Source organism: Salvelinus sp. IW2-2015, linkage group LG32 (genome assembly GCF_002910315.2).
Source record: "Salvelinus sp. IW2-2015 linkage group LG32, ASM291031v2, whole genome shotgun sequence".
NCBI classification, from domain to species: domain Eukaryota; kingdom Metazoa; phylum Chordata; class Actinopteri; order Salmoniformes; family Salmonidae; genus Salvelinus; species Salvelinus sp. IW2-2015.
Window position 1 is genome coordinate 10913194 of NC_036871.1, and position 20601 is coordinate 10933794.

The 20601-nt window shown below is 42.1% G+C and overlaps 1 protein-coding gene across 7 annotated transcripts in view; it reads left to right on the top strand.

Moving 5' to 3' along the window:
• Positions 1-20601, top strand: part of pde4ca (phosphodiesterase 4C, cAMP-specific a) — a 62240-nt gene that overhangs the window by 22430 nt on the left and 19209 nt on the right. For 3 of the 7 annotated variants that reach the window (XM_070436828.1, XM_070436832.1, XM_070436830.1), the window contains exons 2-7: positions 16967-17158; positions 17852-17893; positions 18553-18589; positions 19762-19835; positions 19990-20035; positions 20333-20455. In XM_070436828.1, the coding sequence (XP_070292929.1) occupies positions 16967-17158; positions 17852-17893; positions 18553-18589; positions 19762-19835; positions 19990-20035; positions 20333-20455 (514 nt within the window). Of the gene's footprint in view, positions 1-16966; positions 17159-17851; positions 17894-18552; positions 18590-19761; positions 19836-19989; positions 20037-20332; positions 20456-20601 lie in introns of all 7 variants that reach the window. The other 4 variants (XM_023977445.2, XM_070436831.1, XM_023977447.2 and 1 more) reach the window with 3 other exon arrangements.

A 20601-nucleotide genomic window follows, 5' to 3' on the forward strand; every position in this document is an offset into this window, starting at 1 on the left:
CATTGGAGCAGAATTGTGCTTACGTACTTTGTTTACGTGGGCTTTTATTTGTTTTAGTCAGTATTAGTATCTTATTTATGTGCCTAATGTCATATTTATGTTTCAATGCGTCGGTGAGGCTAGGCCCGTGTTGGGTCAGTAAAACTGTCCGCCATTACACATTACATACTAATTCACAAAGGGGTCTGTATGTAATATGTCCTCACCAGACCTCTCAGACTGTATGGGTTATACGTCTCTTCCGGGTGTCCCAGTGCCATACGATTAGTTTTTATTTGGGGGTTTGAGGAAAGGGCTTGTGCTTGGAAACGGTGATTAAACCAATCAGAGAGAACTAGGAGCACACTTCCTCTGGGTTCCTCGAATCCCCATAACATGACCTAGCACAGTCGGGGATTACCAGTCCCAGAACACCAGATGGCTATCTCAGCGGCGTTTATAGAGTCATAGGGATGTACTGTGCAGCAAGGTGTGTGTGTGTGTGCGTGCATGTGTGTGTAGCCCAAACACAACAGTTAATTAGCTGTCTTTGGAGTTGTGCTATTTGTTTGCCTATATTTCTATTTTACTGGGAAGTCTTGTAATGTCTTACTCTGTGGTTAATGCTCAGGTCCTTGGCATACCAAATTTGGTGAGTTGGATCCATTGAAGTTAAACTCATTGGTAAATCTCAAGTAAGTGAGTTCTAGAATGTTATGTACCCAAATTAAGACTATGGTCCATGGAAACGTGCAACAATATAGAGAACCTACAGTATAGTCGCCCAATAAAGTAATACAAACGCAGTGAAAGTGAGTGCAGCCAGAAATGTGTGCAAAACCAATCAGCAGGCAAGCCAAAATGCACACGTGCTGATTATACAGACCACCCAGACTGGGATTTTTCATACTTTTTCCGCTGCTTCTCCTCTTTGCTGCTCCTGCAATAAGACGTGCAAAATCACATGAACAAATAGGCGATATGACTTTATTTGAGGGTAAACTGCTCACAAACCATTTAGTTTATTAGCCATTAATTAACTCTTTGTTCATGTACTTATTAGCATATACAAATCATGAACAACAGGCCTTATACATGTGTTTACTTGATTTACTAGTAAACAAACTATGTACTAATGTTTATGATTAGTTTATATGCAGATCTTCAAATTAAGTGTTACAAATACATTAAGGGCATGCGCAATTTTTTCATTATATACTGTATAATCCATTCATCATAAAATAAAGAGTCAGCTAATTAATTATGTTCTCTGAGCCGATACTCTCTCCTGGCCCCAGCCCATTCCACATGCGAGGGTCAYGTCCTCTCTAATGTCTGATTAGGAACAATGGAGACACAGTATAAACGCACACCAGACAGGCTGAACCAGACCTGTGTCCCAGGAGACTGGTTATTCAACCTCAGCAGGCAGGGAGTATCTTAATCCAACAGGCCTATAGTTTCACCCCAGTACCCCTCACTACCTCCCCCCACCTCCCCTCCTCACCCCGCCTGCGGCCTAATGTCTAATGCCACAGGAAAGGCAGTACATTGGAAACAAAACAAGTCCCACTTAGGGATGGGCGATATATTGAATGTATGTTTTTGCGCGACGTTTAAATGCCTGTTACGCAATAATCAAGGTTTTGTTATTTTTCGTTTTTAGGAGCATTTATGTCCGCTTGCTCTCATGTTGTATTTCTGGCCTCGTCTCCTTTGCTCCATCTGTGCTGTGTGCGCCTTCCCATTTACACCAGAGATCTGTATGACGAGATACACGTCTCCGTCCTAACAATGGCAGTCGTTGTCCCAAAGGCGGGAAGGTTAGCTTAGGTTCAAAATAAGCCAATAGAAATGCATTGGCCTTATTTTTGACAGATTTGAGCTCTCGCTTCACCTCTTTCTCTATGGTCTACACACATGCCAAGCCTCTCCCCCTGCATCTCACGCCAACACAGTCGAGAGATCACATCTTCCTCTCTGACAAGCGGTTTCAACTCGCTATTTATATTTGAGGTTTGGTCCGACAGAATGGGTCATATGGACACCAACACACATTGAGACATTGTTTTACTGTAATAGGAGGAGATGTTCATTTTTCTAACGATACCCTTTTTATGTCTCAACTACTCCAATTGCACGCATTGCAGACATTACTAAAACGAGTGTCAACGAACATTGATTATGGAAAATTAATGCTCAGTTTGTCACGCATTGTGGTACCACGTACCGCTAACAGCATTTTTGCCAAAGACTGTTATACTAGCTGTCTAGTCTGTGTTTTATAAATGTGCAATAAGCATAAACACACAATTTATATAGGGAAATGGCAACTCGTTCTCATTCTGAGAAGTAAGGTAGGCCACTTGATTTCAACATCTGAACAAAGTGGACAGGCTAGCCTGCTGTTCAAACAGTTGGAGAATGACAGAAGGGTGTGTTCATAACAATTCAACTGTTCAACCTTGTAGCTAGCAAATACACTGAACAAAAATATAAACGCAACATGTAAAGTGTTGGTCCCATGTTTCATGTGCTGAAATGAAACATCCCAGAAATATTCCATACRCACAAAAAGCGTATTTTGTTTACATCCCTGTTAGTGAGCATTTATCCTTTGCCAAGATAATCCATCCACCTGACAGGTGTGGCAAATCAAGAAGCTGATTAAACAGCATGCTCATTACACAGGCGYACTTTATGCTGGGGACAATAAAAGGRGGTGGGGAGTAATGAGGAGTTTTTCTGTCTGTTATAAAGCTCTTTTGTGGGSGAAACCTCATTCTGATTGGCTGGGCCTGACTCTCCAGTGGGTGGACCTATGCTGCGCCCCTGGCCAGTCATGTGATGTCCATAGATTAGGGCCTAATTTATTTATTTCAATTGACTGATGTCCTTATATGAACTGTAACTCAGTAAAATCTTTCAATTATTGCATGTTGCGTTTATATTTTTGTTCAGTATCGATCCAAGTAGGCTAAAGGTGAAATATAAAGAGTAGCTGGCTAAACCACTAGCACGTGGGTTTAAGAGATTGTTGATGAGACTGGTGTTAATTTTCTATAGCCTAATGCCTGCTACAAGAAGTTAGTCATTATTAGTGAATGTGCATTATGCATGGTTTCAGTTAAATTTGTAACAAATTTTCATAGACAGACTTGAAAGCCAGATCAGTGATTATTGCACAAAAAAAAGCAGGTTAAACTATTTTGATAAAATAATAAAATGATCAGTGGGTCTTCTGGTTGTGTGTGGAAGGCTTATATTTACTAGGTAATACTTCACAAGCCCTGAATTCATTAGATTATTGCTGACTGTTTGAAATGCAGTGTATTTGACCTTTCATTGTCCAACAATCCTTTTTTAATAAGAGACAACATTTTTTTTTAACTATCTAGATACACAGTACCAGTCAATAGTTTGGACACAGCTGCTCATTCAAAGGTTTTTCTTTATTTTTACTATGTTCTACATTGTAGAATAATAGTGAATACATCAAAACCATGAAATAACACATATGGAATCATGTAGTAACCAAAAAAGTGTTCAACAAATCAAAATATATTTGAGATTCTTCAAAGTAGAAACCCTTCGCCTTCATGACAGCTTTGCACACTCTTGGCATTCTCTCAACCAGCTTCATAAGGAATGCTTTTCCAACCATCTTGAAGGAGTTCAAACATATGCTGAGCTCTTGTTGGCTGCTTTTCCTTCACTTGGCAGTCCAACTCATCCCCAAAAATCTCAATTGGGTTGAGGTCGGGTGACTATGGAGGCCAGGTCATCTGATGCAGCACTCCATCACTCTCCTTGGTCAAATAGCCCTTACACAGCCTGGAGGTGTGTTTTGGTTCATTGTCCTGTTGAAAAACAAATGATAGTCCCATTAAGCGCAAACCAGATGGGATGGTGTATCGCTGCAGAATGCTGTGGTAGCCATGCTGGTTAAGTGTGCCTTGAATTCTAAATAAATCACAGACAGTGTCACCAGCAAAGCACCCCCACACCATCACACCTCCTCCTCCATGCTTTATGGAGGGAACCACACATGCAGAGATCATCCGTTCATCTACTTTGCGTCTCACAACGACACGGCAGTTGGAACCAAAAATCTCCAATTTGGACTCATTAGACCAAAGGCCAGATTTTCACCAGTCTAATGTCCATTGCCCCGTGTTTCTTGGCCCAAGCAAATCTATTCTTCTTATTGGTGTCCTTTAGTAGTGGTTTCTTTGCCGCAATTCGACCATGAAGGCCTGATTCACGCAGTTTCCTCTGAACAGTTGATGTTGAGATGTGTCTGTTACTTGAACTCTGTGAAGCATTTATATGGGCTGCAATTTCTGAGGCTGGTAACTCTAATAAACTTATCCTCTGCAGCAGAGGTAACTCTGGGTCTTGCTTTCCTGTGGCGGTCCTCATGAGAGCCAGTTTCATCATAGCGCTTGATGGTTTTTGCGACTGCACTTGAAGAAACTTTCAAAGTTCTTGAAATGTTCCGTATTGACTGACCTTCATGTCTAAAAGTGATTTTTGGCTGTCGTTTCTCTTTCCTTATTTGAGCTGTTCTTGCCATAATATGGACTTGGTCTTTTACCAAATAGGGCTATCTTCTGTATACCACCTCTACCTTGTCACAACACAACTGATTGTCTCAAACGCATTAAGAAAGAAAGAAATTCCACAAATTAACTTTTTGGTTACAACATGATTCCATATGTGTTATTTCAGAGTTTTGATGTCTTCACTATTATTCTACAATGTAGAAAATAGTAAAAAATAAAGAAAAACCCTTGAATTAATAGGCGTGCCCAAACTTTTGACTGGTATTGTATATCGTGAATCGTCCATAGGTTTGAAAAAAATTGAGATATGACTTTTAGGCCATATCGCCTAGTCACACTCTCCCTCTGTCTGGAGTCAGTGGATTTAGGACCACAACATTATTTCACACACAACTGATGAGAAAGAAATTAAAAAAATAGAAGAAAGTTGAGTTATGCATGAGACTTTTCTGCTCACGGTAGCTTTTCACTGAGTGGACACGCTGGTGTAATAACATCTTTTCTCACGGCTCTTCTTTTATATTGGCCTGACATACTGACCACACCGCCCGCGTCCCGAGTGCGAGCGTTGCAAAGTAAATATATACATACATGTTATTCAATCATAGCACCCACACTGCTTGCGAGCGTCTGCGTAGGCAGGCGCTAAAATAGAACTTGGTTCTATTTGTGACACGTGATGCGCTGCAAGTCCCGCCTCTCTCATCTCCTCATTGGTTTTTAGGAGCATATACCCACGTGGGAGATTGAAAGATGAACTGAGGTCCACACTCCAGTCAAGTTGGCGGTGGTAACACGGTTTACCCTTTTATCTGTGGATTAATTGTCAGAGTAGAGGACCTTGTGCATTTCAGGTAAAATAACAACCCAAAGTTTATACAAATTAGCAAGCTGCAGCAAACTACCAAGCTAAATTGCCATAAATGTTTAACCCTTTTTTACCTGTCCACAAATACAGTGGGGCAAAAAAGTATTTAGTCAGCCACCAATTGTGCAAGTTCTTCCACTTAAAAAGATGAAAGAGGCCTGTAATTTTCATCATAGGTACACTTCAACAGACAAAATGACAGACAAAATGAGGAAAAAAAATCCAGAAAATCACATTGTAGGATTTTTAATGAATTTATTTGCAAATTATGGTGGTAAATAAGTATTTGGTCAATAACAAAAGTTTATCTCAATACTTTGTTATATACCCTTTGTTGGCAATGACAGAGGTCAAACGTTTTCTGTAAGTCTTCACAAGGTTTTCACACACTGTTGCTGGTATTTTGGCCCATTCCTCCATGCAGATCTCCTCTAGAGCAGTGAAAGCAGCCCCAAAGCATGATGTTTCCACCCCCATGCTTCACAGTAGGTATGGTGTTCTTTGGATGCAACTCAGCATTCTTTGTCCTCCAAACACGACGAGTTGAGTTTTTACCAAAAAGTTATATTTTGGTTTCATCTGACCATATGACATTCTCCCAATCTTCTTCTGGATCATCCAAATGCTCTCTAGCAAACTTCAGACGGGCCTAGACCTGTCTCTTATACACATCTAGATGTGTATAAGAGACAGGTGTGACTGTTTGAGGTTGTGGACAGGTGTCTTTTATACTGATAACAAGTTCAAACAGGTGCCATTAATACAGGTAACGAGTGGAGGACAGAGGCTGTCTCTTATACACATCTAGATGTGTATAAGAGACAGGCTCTTTGGTCTTGGCCATAGTGGAGTTTGGAGTGTGACTGTTTGAGGTTGTGGACAGGTGTCTTTTATACTGATAACAAGTTCAAACAGGTGCCATTAATACAGGTAACGAGTGGAGGACAGAGGAGCCTCTTAAAGAAGAAGTTACAGGTCTGTGAGAGCCAGAAATCTTGCTTGTTTGTAGGTGACCAAATACTTATTTTCCACCATAATTTGCAAATAAATTCATTAAAAATCCTACAATGTGATTTTCTGGAATTTTTTTTCTCATTTTGTCTGTCATAGTTGAAGTGTACCTATGATGAAAATTACAGGCCTCTCTCATCTTTTTAAGTGGGAGAACTTGCACAATTGGTGGCTGACTAAATACTTTTTTGCCCCACTGTATATTGTTTTGATATTTCAACCTGTGTGTCCTCATTGCGTCTGGTATGGGTGGACAAAATCAACAAACACGCACACGCCCGGTCTAGTCAGCATGTTACAAGTCCTGCCAGAGAGGAAGAGGCGACTCAAGAGGACTTACTCCGCCCAAAATCTGTCCACGTGAGATAAGCACGCATTAGTTGTGCCTGTTGTTCACATGTGTATGTTCCCTCTCATTGGCTAGAATGGTCCCAGCTGATCTCGCCTCCTCCCGCCTACCTTCCCTCTTTGAGAGGTCCTTGCTATCTGTGATCTTTGGGATATCCCTACCCCCATTGAAGTTTACATTTGAAATGGTTCTGGTAAGGGTTAGGTAAGAGTTATGGTTATGGTTAGGGTTAGGGTAGGGGTTAGGGTCAGAATATCCCAAGGATCCCGTATAGCATTGGTGGTGTTGCTCTTTAGTACCCTTGCAGGTGCAATGGAGTTTATAACAAGACAATGCTCATTTCTGTTTACGAACCCTTGTCAGAGTTAGCACTTCTCGCTTCAAAAAAGTGAGACACTGGGCTTTAATTGACAGGCTTCTGTTTACCAGATATGACATAGAAATGGTAAAATAGTAATTTCATGATGATTACCAAATAATTACTCTTTGGGATTCATTACCCATCATTTAGCAGTAGGTAGTTGTCAATTGCGGTGAATTCTCTCATGTAACATTAGGTAGCAAAGGTATCGTGTCCCTTATTACGACATGATTTTATAGTAAAGATTGGGCTAACACCATTACCAGGACTGTAAAGTAAACCAATAGCCTACCAAGTTCTGCAAGTAGCGTTATAAGCAGTTGGTGGGAGCTTCTTCGTTTCAAAGCCCTATGAATTGGCCAGCCGGTGCTGGAGTCTGGTGTAACTAACTGTACAGTGGGTGTATGTCTGGAGAGTTCTGTGGATGAAAATGATGGATGAGGAGTCGGATGACAGGCCTGGCCTGGTTTTTTCGGAGCTACTCTTACTCTCCTCTGCCTCTCGTAATCTCTCTCCAACGCTCGTACCGTGCCTCAGAGGGACGAGGTAGACCTCCCGCAGTGCAGGCAGGGCGCTCCAGTGCTTTAATGTTCTCCAGCTGGAATTGACGCAGCCGTGACATGCAGTGACGCAGGCGGGGTGTCAGGTAGCCAACCTACTGACAGGCTGACATCAATCACGCTTACTTACCAGGCAGCATATTAAGTAACACGCCTCCTTTTCTTTCAGGAAAGGTTCACGCTGGAATGTGAGCTTTAGAACAGAGAATCAGGTGTGCTTCAGAGAAACATGGTATTTGCTCCTGTGGGTTTGTCTTCATTGTCTGTCTGGCCCCCACCCTAATGCGGTTCTGTACACAAAAGCTCTTGGATTGCACAGTAACCAGGGCCGTAACCAGAGTTTGTTTTAGTGAGGTCCGGACAGCGGGCTGGCGTTTGGGGTGTGGGGATTCTTCTATACAATTTAAAAACTCTAAATGCTGTTTGGAGAACAGCAAAAACAAGCAAAAATGACCGCAGATCATTATCACCTTGGCTGCTGTAGCTTCATTCACCTCAGTCGATTTACAAACACATGGCCTATTAGCTATACAATTAGCCGCTACACRTTAACTCACATGAACACAGCCCTGGGATCAAAAAATATCATTTAATACGTACGATCTGTTAGCAGAAAAAGTATTATATTAACAAAAAAGTAAACAAATTCATTTCGCTTTACAAAAGAAAAAAAATCTGTTGCAATTTTACAGCTAATTTCCTGCAATTACACATTTTGCCATGGGGCGGGGGACATTTTTGCAGTTTTAGAGGAAATTTCCTGCAATTCTACACATTTTGCCATGACTTATGCCATGATAATATGATAGCTGAGTGAGAGTGACGAACAAAATCAATGGGGCCCCCTGGAGGTCAGGGCACCTGGTCATGTGCCCTGGTTTCCCAGTCGGTAATTTGGCAATTATTACTACAAGTTTAAATCGCTGTCTAGACTAACTACACTAATTTACCAAACAATTTGTTTTTACTGAGTTGGGCTAGTTGAGTGACTGTCAGTGAGTGACATAAAACAAGAGGGAAACTGCTGATATATACACTACATTACCAAAAGTATGTGGACACCTGCTCGTCGAACATCTCATTCCAAAATCATGGGCATTAATATGGAGCTGATCCCCACTCTGCTGCTATAACAGCCTCCACTCTTCTGGAAAGGCTTTCCACTAGATGTTGGAACATTGCTGCGGGGGACTTGCTTCCATTCAGCCACAAGAGCATTACTGAGGTCGGGCACGAATGTTGGGCGATTAGGCCTGGCTCGCAGTCTGCGTTCCAATTCATCCCAAAGGTGTTCGATGGGGTTGAGGTCAGGGCTCTGTGCAGGCCAGTCAAGTTCTTCCACGCCGATCTCGACAAACCATTTCTGTATGGACCTTGATTTGTGCACAGGGGCATTGTCATGCTGAAATAGGAAAGGGCCTTCCCCAAACTCTTGCCACAAAGTTGGAACCACAGAATTGTCTAGAATGTCATTGTATGCTGTAGCGCCATGGAAACCCATTTCATGAAGCTCCTGACTAACAGTTATTGTGCTGACGTTGCTTCCAGAGGGAGTTTGGAACTCGTAAGTGAGTGTTGCAACCGATGGCAGACGATTTTTACTCGCTACTCGCTTCAGCACTCGGCGGTCCCCTCCTGTGACTTACCACTTCGCTGCTGAGCTGTTGTTGCTACTAGATGTTTCCACTTCACAATAACAGCCCTTACAGTTGACCGGGGCTACTGTAGCAGGGCAGAAATGTGCAAACTGACTTGTTGGAAAGGTGGCATCCTATGACGGTGCCACGTTGAAAGTCACTGAGCTCTTCAGTAAGGCCATTCTACTACCAATGTTTGTCGATGGAGATTTCATGGCTGTGTGCTCGATTTATACGCCTGTCAGCAACGGTGTGGCTGAAATAGACGAATCCATTCATTTGAATGGGTGTCCACATACTTTTGTATATATTTGTGTAATTACCCCCTTTTTCTCCCCAATTTCGATCTTGTCTCGTTGCTGCAACTCCCCAACGAGCTCAGGAGAGGCGAAGGTCGAGTCATGCGTCCTCCGAAACATGACCCGCCAAACCGCGTTTCTTAACACCCTCCAGCTTAACCTGGAAGCCAGCTGCACCAATGTGTCGGAGGAAACACTGTGCAACTGATGACCAAAATCAGCCTGCAGGCGCCCAGCCCGCCACAAGGAGATGCTAGAGCGCGATGAGCCAAGTAAAGCACCCCCGGCCAACCCCCGGCCAAACCCTCCCCTAACCCGGACAACGCTGGGCCAATTGTGCGCCGCCCTATGGGACTCCCAGTCACAGCCAGTTGTGACACAGCCTGGGATCAATCCCGGGTCTGTAGTGACGCCTCAAGCACTGCGAAGCAGTGCCTTAGACCGCGATGCAGTGCCTTAGACTGCTGCGCCACTCGGGAGGCCCTTATATATATTATTTTTGATTACTCTATGTCTTCATATGTAGTTACGGCCCTGACAGTAACTTACCTACATTTTTTATGATAATGAATGAAGATATCTTATTGATTGCAAGAGGGGAAATGTGTGTTTAGAACTAGTGTGGTATCATGCAATCTTCATGTGTGAAGGGCTTTTATCATGAGAACATCAATGATGATTTTTGGGGTATTTTTTTTTAAGAAGCAACATTTATTCTTCCTGTGTTCCACACAAAACATAGAACATGACAAAATACAGAACACTAATGGACAGGAACAGCTAAGGACACTGAGACTAAAGAACAATACGACTAGACCTATTTCAAAAAGGAAGAAGAAGAAAGAGAAAATAAATCACAATAAATATTCAATAGCTATCAATAGTTGTTTTTACTAGCATCTCTCTCGTGTTCTAAGGGCAATGGTTCCCAAACTGGTGTTCGCGGAGGTACTGCAGGGAGTCCGCGGCAAAATAAAAAATAAATAAATGAATATTGCTAGCAACAACAGATGAAATAAATTTGGCCAACGGGTCCATGGAAGAAGGTAGACGGTGCAATACAACACAATACAATGTAATATTATTAATAGGGCTGTTCAATTCCGGTCCTACTGTTTTTTGTTTCTACTGGATACTAGTTAATTGCACTCAGAAGGTGTCCCAGGTCTGAAGTCCCATATTAAAAGGAGAAGGACGAAAACCAGAAATGTTTCGGCCCTCCAGGACCGACATTGAACAGCCCTGATCTACAATATACACTTAGATGCACAACAGGACCTGGGAGACTCACAGGGATCCACAGTATTCCATCAATGATCCAGTTTTCAACTCATTACTTCTTGTATTCCCTACATTTTGGGGTTTGAACATAAGTGCACTGTAATTTAAGCCTTAAAACTGCAAAATTGTCTCTCTTCTCCATGGGAAAATTGCAGGAAATTAGCTCTAAAACTGAAAGGGGTTGGGGTGGGGGGTGGGGGCATTAAAATGTTATTTCACAGGGTCTGAGACTTGGTTAGTCTGACCATGTACGGCAGCATTCATAATAAAAGTCATTGTATGCACACAAATTGTGTTGTATGCACAAAAGTTGTGTTCTGATTTTGAGGGGGTACCTGATGAATTTGCCATCACAAAATGGGTCCCCGGTCCCCAAAAAGTTTGCGAACCCATGTTCTAGGGCAGTGGTTYCCAACCAGAGGTACTAGGACCCCTGGGGGTACTTGGCCTATCCACAGGGGGTACTTAAGAAGACCCATGAGGGAGTACTTCAGTGGGAACCACTGTTCTAGGGCCCTCGGTCGAGTCAATTCAAGGCTTGTGATTTCAACAAAGTCCAGTAGAGGGACCCTATCCCAAGCAGAACAAACATTCACAGTCAAACGTTCAATACCTACAGCTCTCCGATCACTCACTATGTTCCCAATCTTATGTTGAACGCCCACTCCCCCAGAATTATTTTGGGACCGTTTTCCTTTCCGCTCTTTTAATTTCTGTTCACACTTGTGTTTGTTTGTGTCTGAGGGTATGACTGGTAGGTATGGGAATGAGAGAAGACAATGGAGGTTTTTTTWAAGTACAGAAGCACAAAGAAGCCATAGTGGTGCCATATGGGAGCTTCCTCTGCTCTGAATTTAAACCCTGAACTCCAAACAAATACAGATAACATATTCAGCATTTCTCCATGGTGGCTCGCATCCATATACAAAACCCTAGGTTGGACATGTAGACCTGTGGTGTGTCTCTTTAAGTGTATGAAGATGATTTGAAACTTAGCCAAACATGCACATTATTGCATGTGTCCAGCAGTATCTGTTGTATCACAGTATGACTACACTCATGTTTTGTCGATATGCCCAAAATTGGCTAATGTAACACTTCCAATGTGCCAAGTGTAATGATACTCATATTTCAAAAATGTATTTGTACTTTCAATACATATCGAACAACAATAGCCCAAGAGTGTGCTAAGGAAACAATGTATACTCTCGCACTGCACAACATGTACGAGCGAATCAACCGTGGTAGCCTACAGCGTCACTGTGCAGTAATCAACTGAAAGGTAAACAAAGTAAAAACTGATGATTAAGTCAGAAGGCCCATTCAGAAGGCTTTGAACCGAGCCGCTGAGGAGAAAAGCTGTGCGAGTGCCAGCGAGGGAAAGACGTGGGCGGACATTTTTGATGGAAACTAAATTTAGCCTGGCATCTGTTTAAAATAGAAACCCTCCATAAATATTTATGAATGAAGGGAAGACTGTGGTCTCGGCGATGGGAGTGGGGGAAGGAGAGAAAATGAGAGAAAGTGGGAGCCCGATTCACCTGAAAACCTATTTTTAGATGTTCTGCCTCTAATCCCAGCACGGAGAGGCTATTTTTTTGCAGCGCAGAGACAGAAGCGATCGAGCTGCAGATGCACAAATAGCCATACAGTAGTCAGTGTCTAGAATCAACCAGAGGAAGAGAGAGAGGGAGCGATGGCACAGGTATTTTTAGAACACTACACACAACACATTCTCACACTCTCACACACACGTATATACATGCACAGCGCCCCTAGCAATGCCACCTCGTTCAATATAGAATCCCCTCACGCTCAGTATGTACACTACGAGCGAAATGCCCTAATGTGTCTCAGTGTTGAACAACCTGTGCTCTCTCAATTCAATTACAATTTAAGTACTTTATTGGCAGTTACATTGCCAAAGTAAGTGAAATAGATAATACATAAAAGTTAAATAAACTATATAAAATTATCAGTAAACATTACACTTATAAAAGTTCCAAAATAATAAAGACATTTCAAATGTCATATTATGTATATATACAGTGTTGTAATGATGTGCAAATAGTTAAAGTACGAAAGGGAAAATAAATAAACATAAATATAGATTGTATTTACAATGGTGTTTGTTCTTGTTGTTTTCTCGTGGCAACAGGTCACAAATCTTGCTGCTGTGATGGCACACTGTGGTATTTCACCCAATAGATATGGGAGTTTATCAAAATTGGATTTGTTTTTGAATTCTTTGTGCGTCTGTGTTATCTGAGGGAAATATGTGTCTCTGTTATGGTCATACTTTTGGAGGTTAGGAAGTGCAGCTCAGTTTCCACCTCATGTTCACCTCAGCTTGTCTTCTCTTGAGAGCCAGGTCTGCCTACGGCGACCTTTCTCAATAGCAAGGCTATTCTCACTACATATCCTTCTGTACATATCCTTATTTTTGTGTCAATCACAGTGGTCAGGTGTTCTGCCACTGTGTACTCTGTTTTGGGACAAATAGCATTCTAATTTGCTCTGATTTTTGGTAAATTATTTCCAATGTTTTCCAATGTATTTCCAAAGTAATTATCGTTTCCTCATGATTTGGTTGGGTCTAATTGTGTTGCTGTCCTGGGGCTCTGTGGGGTCTGTTTGTGTTTGTGTTTGTGAACAGAGCCCCAGGACCAGCTTGCTTAGGGGGCTCTTCTCCAGGTTTATTTCTCTGTAGGTGATGGCTTTGTTATGGAAGGTTTGGAAATCTCTCTCGCTCACTCTCACTCTCTCGCTCTCTCTGCTCGTCTCAGCACTGAACAGTCTGTGCTCCTACATAGTAATAAATAATAATTTTGTGGATGCTTATATTTGTCCTATTTCAGACATGTACAAGTGTGTTTTATACGCATGTGGGAATTGGAAATGTTTTTCTTGCATATCCCAACTCTACCTGAGAGAACCTCGGAGAGTGGGGCCACGGCCAGTGTCTCCCCCATCGCTCTCTGTCACTACAGTATCTATAGTATTCTGTCATATGAATGGAGGAGGGCTTCAGCATCGATTGCATAACACACTGTATTAGACCAGCGTCTTGCCCTCATGCAACATTCCAGGGAATGAAGTGGATGGCGAATTGAATGGAGTGCCTACTGTAGCCATATATACTTTTGGCTTGCCTATTGTTCTCTCCATTTGATTTACATGTTTTTGGTTTTAATCCTAAAACAGGTACAGTGGCAAGAAAAAGTATGTGAACCCTTTGGAATTACCTGGATTTCTGAATAAATTGGTCATAACATTTGATCTGATCTTCATCGAAGTCACTACAATAGACAAACACAGTCTGCTTAAACTGATAACACACAAACAATTAAACGTTTTCATGTCTTTATTGAACATACCGTGTAAACATTCACAGTGCAGGGTGGGAAAAGTATGTGCACCCTTGGATTTAATAACTGGTTGTTATTAAATCCAGGTGCACTTTTGCAAACTTCAGACGTGTAGCAATGTTTTTTTTGGACAGCAGTGGCTTCTTCCGTGGTGTCCTCTCATGAACACCATTCTTGTTTAGTGTTTTACGTATCGTAGACTCGTCAACAGAGATGTTAGCATGTTCCAGAGATTTCTTTAAGTCTAGGATTCTTCTTAACTTCATTGAGCATTCTGCAGTGTGCTCTTGCAGTCATCTTYGCAGGACGGCCACTCCTAGGGAGAGTAGCAACAGTGCTGAACTTTCTCCATTTATAGACAATTTGTTTTACTGTGGACTGATGAACATCAAGGCTTTTAGAGATACTTTTGTAACCCTTTCCAGCTTTATGCAAGTCAACAATTCTTAATCTTACGTATTCTGAGATCTCTTTTGTTCGAGGCATGGTTGACATCAGACAATGCTTCTTGTGAATAGCAAACTCAAATTTTGTGTTTGTTTTTATAGGGCTGGGCAGCTCTAACCAACATCTCCAATCTTCTCTCATTGATTGGACTCCAGGTTAGCTGACTCCTGACTCCAATTATCTTTTGGAGAAGTCATTAGCCTAGTGGTTCACATACTTTTTCCAACCTACACTGTGAATGTTTAAATGATGTATTCAATATAGACAAAAAAAAATCGATCATTTGTGTGTTATTAGTTAAGCACACTGTGTTTGTTTATTGTTGTGACTTAGATTAAGATCAGATCAAATTTGATGACCAATTTATGCAGAAATCCAGGTCATTCCAAAGGCTTCACATACTTTTTCTTGCCACTGTATATAATAGATTGTGTAGATATCATTTTTTTTACTTACATTGTATACAATTTTTGCAATCAGAAAATACATTCATTGTATAAATCGTGTTCCTGCATATAGACATAGTACTTTATGCTGTGATATATTCAATATAACAGGTGTTTTGGCAATATAATGTACTATGACCACAATAATGTATGAAGTATGTACTGTATACATCTGAAATGATCTATTATGTATCAATACCTATTTCTATGCACCTGACTGCCAGCAAAATAAATCCCTCCAGTGGGGTTCCCAAAGCAGAGCAGGAAGTTTGATTTTGCCATGAAACCACTGGCTCTACTGTTTAATAGCTCATCTTACAAACGACAGATGTTAATGTTGTCTAATTGCCTCGTGTCATCAGGCGAGAGACGTCTACGGGGAAAGTTCGAGCTCGGGTTAGTTTCAATTACGTGTTCCATAACGGTTTTAGCATGATGTTTTTTTCCCCCATATCACTCTGCACTAATTATCTGCAAAGGGATCGAGCTACATCCAGTCTCTGTCCATGAACCGCCACGGTTTCTGCAAACGGTTTTCGGGCTCTGGAGTTCATCAGAACCTGCATACCAAGGGGAGCAAAGCTTGGATGTTAGCGGAGGTTGGGGGACTGTGGATGGGGATCAAGGTGGAAATGCCTTTATTTGGCTGGAGACGGACCGTGCCCGGTGTGATCGGGACACTCCACTCTACCTGAAGAGTCGATAGTCTAGAAATAGCACAACTCACATTCTACCACGTCAATACTGAAGGGCTATTTTTATCTCCCCCCCGAATCCTACATCACACTGATCTTGCAGCCCGATCAATGCGTGGCTGCATCCCAGTTCCCTCTACTATAGGCAGTGCAGACTCTTGGCCGCATCTCAATAATCTACAGTGGCTTCCTTATCTCGTCTCCTTCCCTTTGTCTGCACAGATCTGAAAATGCTCTGCTGGTGGATGTGATGGGGCAGATATGTAGTGTAGAATTCATTTGGGGGATCTCCTTTGATCCACCTGTGTTTTTAAGATCTGTCGCAGATGAAGGGAAGGAGACGAGGAGAGGAAGCCCCTTTAGACTATTGAGATGCGTTATTATCAAAGAGAACTGTTCATGCATGTCAACCTTGGCTACGCATGGCAGAGATGCAGTAATCTGAATCCATATGGATGTGTTCATATCTATATGAATTGCCTTAAATATGGTTTATAGTTTATAGAATTGCCATAAAGATGGTTTTTATAGTTTATAGGAGTACTGGTAGCAGCTACCTCAGACTGACCCTCGTCATCAAATAGCCAGTTCCCACAGTTTGACCAGCCAACACCATTCAGACACACTGTTCTTCCTGAGTGCCATTGAAATGTTCTCTGACGTACCCAACTCCACAATGCGTTATTATATGTTTTTGTTCCCCTCTCAACCACAAATGTTTTCTTTCATATCAGGTTTATTGGTGTGACTTGGAACAATGATGGGCCTTTTTTTAAATGCTGCCATTTCCTGTTCTTTTGATAAATCACATTCATTGTTGAAAGGGGTTTGTGCGATGATTGACGCCATTTTGATATTTTTAGTTTGGGGGCTTTCTCAAATGAACTTAATTTGTTGAGGAGGTGTGTGTGTGTGGGGGGTGGGGGGGGGGGGGCTTGATGCGTTCAATTTATTGAGTGACAGAGCATCATTTTTAAGAAATTGCAATGATTTTTGGAGCATGATTATTACAATGATGAATGATAGGAAGAAATGAACTGGATGTTGAGAACAGTGAATTATTTCCTCATCTTCTCTCTTCCTCTTTATCTCCCCCATAGTTTCGATGTTGAGAATGGATTGTCGGTGGGGCGTAGCCCTCTGGACCCCCAGGCCAGTCCCGGCTCCGGCCTGGTGCTCCAGGCCAACTACGCTCACAGCCAGCGCCGGGAATCTTTCCTCTACCGCTCCGACTCTGACTTTGACCTCTCACCCAAGGCCCCCTCGAGGAACTCCTCCACTGCCAGTGAGCTGTAAGTGCCCCCCCCCCCTTCCTATTGGTTAATGTCTCCCTCTGTGACCTTTCACCTTCCTCTCATATCTATTGGTAAGTGTCATGGCAGAGATGTCTCACTGTAGGCCTTGATGATACAGGGATTTCCACTCCAAGGTTATATACAGATATGGTTTTGTGGAACTAATCAAATCATATGTGGAAAGCAAGTCGTTTCTTGGGTCGCTTTCCATAAGGGAATTCCAATCGCAAAGCATGAGGAACACGTTAGGCCAATTTGAAATCTTTCCCTTATACTACAGTAGTTTGTGTGGTCCCTTAAGTTATTCTGTGAAAGAGCCTACTAAGTGGACTGTATCTTAAGCGCTTTATTGTGCTTTTTTTAATGTAGCACAGTTTTATTAGCACAAAATGCTATATTAAACCATATTGCTCTGTGGGTTTGGAAAATCTACCGTCCTCCAGTTTGAAAGCCCCTATTACTGAAACCAGCAGTTCTTTCCATCCCAGCACGCTTGCATGTCAACTCTGCTTCAGTAGGATTAGACATAGACAAAGTCGGAAAAATTGGCCACTTCCATTTTTTTCTCTTCTTCTTCTGCTGTTTGTTTTTCCAGCCTACTGTCAGCCTAAGCCAGTTTCCACGTGTCTGAACACCTTAGCTTGTGATTAATCGGTTGCAGGTCACCAACTCTTGCCTCTGTTTTTAAAGGGAAGAAAGCTTGAAGCACTGGGAAGTCAACTGGTTGTCTCGGTGAGAAGAACTTGACAAAACACTGACTAGGTTCCCTCAAAGGCCTGTCCTGCATTCTCCATTACAGGTTTCAGAGCCATTGTCCCCTCCCCATGGCACCAGTGACTAACACTTTAGCCCTCCCCTAGGTGACCCCCGAGAAAGCCATTTTTGTTTTGCATGTGAAGCTTCAAGAAAATACCTTAGCATAACTCCCCAACCCTGTAACTTTACCAGTTGCACTTTAATGTCTCCCTACATGTCTCCCTACCTCACGGTTCATAACATGTACAGTGCATGGCATCCTTTGTTTGACCTGCATTTCACCTGGCCTGTTCTACCCTTCTCTGTTTTCTTTGCTTTAATGTCAGTCTGCAGGTTGTTGAAGTTTTATTTCAGACACTGATCAACTGTCCTGATTAAGGATTAGGATTATTGCAAATGTGTAATGTGCACAGTAGTCATTAGTGCCACAGTAGTCATTAGTACCACAGTAGTCATTAGTACCACAGTAGTTATGTTGGATTAATTAACCTAAATATTGTATGCGCACTAAGTGGTTGCAATTTGTTTAACTCTTTCACTGATTCCATTACTGTACTTTGAAAACATCAAGACCAGAGCCTAAACCAATATCTAGATGTAACCTCATTTTGTTCCGTTTTTTCTCTCCATTGTAGACATGGAGAAGACATGATTGTGACACCATTTGCACAGGTTAGTTTTGGAAATATTTTGCCCTTTCCTGTGTTTTTCAGCCGAACAAATGATTCAGCAAATGACCTGGGGTGGTCTCGGGGTCTAGGCTGCTGCCACTGGAGCACATGACCAGTGTATTGCTGCTAGCATAGCTTTGAATCCTGCCCATTGCTCTTTCAGCAGTCTCTCTTCTACCTTTTACCTTTATCTCTCTCTAGCCAATAAACATACAAAATACTTAGAAAATAGATATATGGAATGAGATTTAGCTGTAATGTTGGCTTCACCTTCGTTAAGCACACCAACACAACAAGGAAATAACTCATAAATCTGACTGAACACGGACTAACCCTGAGTAACTAAGACTTTAAAAAAAATAAGAATACCTATAAATAGGTTGTTGCCATTGGCCCAGTGAAGTCACAGCTGTCACTAGGCACCGGTGACACTAGTAGAGAGGACCACCGGAACAGCCTTTGGCATGTGGCTGGCGCATCCCGGCAGCCGGGCCTATGACGAGGGAAGTGCGTCACAGCTGGACTCACTTTACTGAACAAGCTAGGAATCTAATACGGCATTCCCTCGATATGGCTGCTGACTGGTAAGACACCCGCAGGAAACCAGATACCGTCTCTTTTAATGTGCCGACTCAAGATTTCGATGGGCGCCCAGACTCTGACATGTATGACGTATGGGGGGGTGGGGCTTATAAGGTACACTATACATACAACAGTATGTAGACACCCCTTCAAAGTAGAGGTTTTAGCTATTTCAGCCACACCCGTTGCTGACAGGTGTATACAATTGAGCACACAGCCATGCAATCTCCATAGACAAACATTGACAGTAGAATGAACTTACTTAAGAGCTCAGTGACTTTCCACTTGACCAACTCCATATTAATGCCCATGATTTTGGAATGAGATGTTCGACGAGCATGTGTCCACATACTTTTGGTACTTTTTTGTAGTGTAGCTTTTGTCATTCTGACAAATATTTTACACAAACAATTGAGGTACCTTACATTCAACAGCACGTTTGATAGGATACAAACACTCACAGAGTAAATATGAATCCCACTAATCTAGTGTTGAAATAACAATTTGTATGTGTTTTTATTCATACATGATGGACCTCAACTATCACAATGTAGAGATGGCGTACCCTATTTATCTTTACCGTTCTTGTAGGTACTTGCCAGTTTGAGGACGGTAAGAAGCAACTTCGCCGTTTTGACCCATCAGCAAGATCGTCAACCCAGCAAGTAAGTTCAATCTACACCTCTCATACCCAAACTCGCATGTCCCCTCAAATCCTTTAACAATGAAGTGAACAGGAAATACAAAATAGATATAGATATACATTATATATATATATATTTATAAACTTTACTCAAACTGGGATGTCTGTGTCCACAGGAGAACTGGCAGTAACCCACCATCCATGTGCAAGACAACCTTAGCAGGTGAGGGTTTCTGAAGTATGTGATTGGTTGAGTTCGTTTGACTATTCATTCAGCAGTTGAAAGTTTTTTGGGGCTTTACAAAAGTTGACGAGAGCTTAACAAGGTTTCCTCCTAGGTTACCCGTCTTTGTTTGACTGATTAAACCGAACTGATGATATCACCACCCATAGAAACCGCAAAGGGGACTTGCGTCACTGGACAACATTCTAGATTGAATCATTGGTTCTTGAATGAATGTCGAACGTTAAAAGAACATTGATTCGTAAGCTCATCTCCTTGTGTGTTGTCCTTGTGTGGGTGTGACAGAGGAGCCGTTCCAGCAGCTGGCCGTGGAGACTCTGGACGAGCTGGACTGGTGTCTGGAGCAGCTGGAGACTCTGAAGACACGCCACTCTGTCAGCGAGATGGCCTCCAACAAGGTACAGTCACACACACACACACATTTGTTTTACTATCTTTGTGGGGACCAAACAAGTGATTCCCATTCAAAATACTATTTTCCCTAAACCCTGAATCAAACCCTTAACCTAACCCTAACCTTAACCCCTAACTCTAATTCTAACCA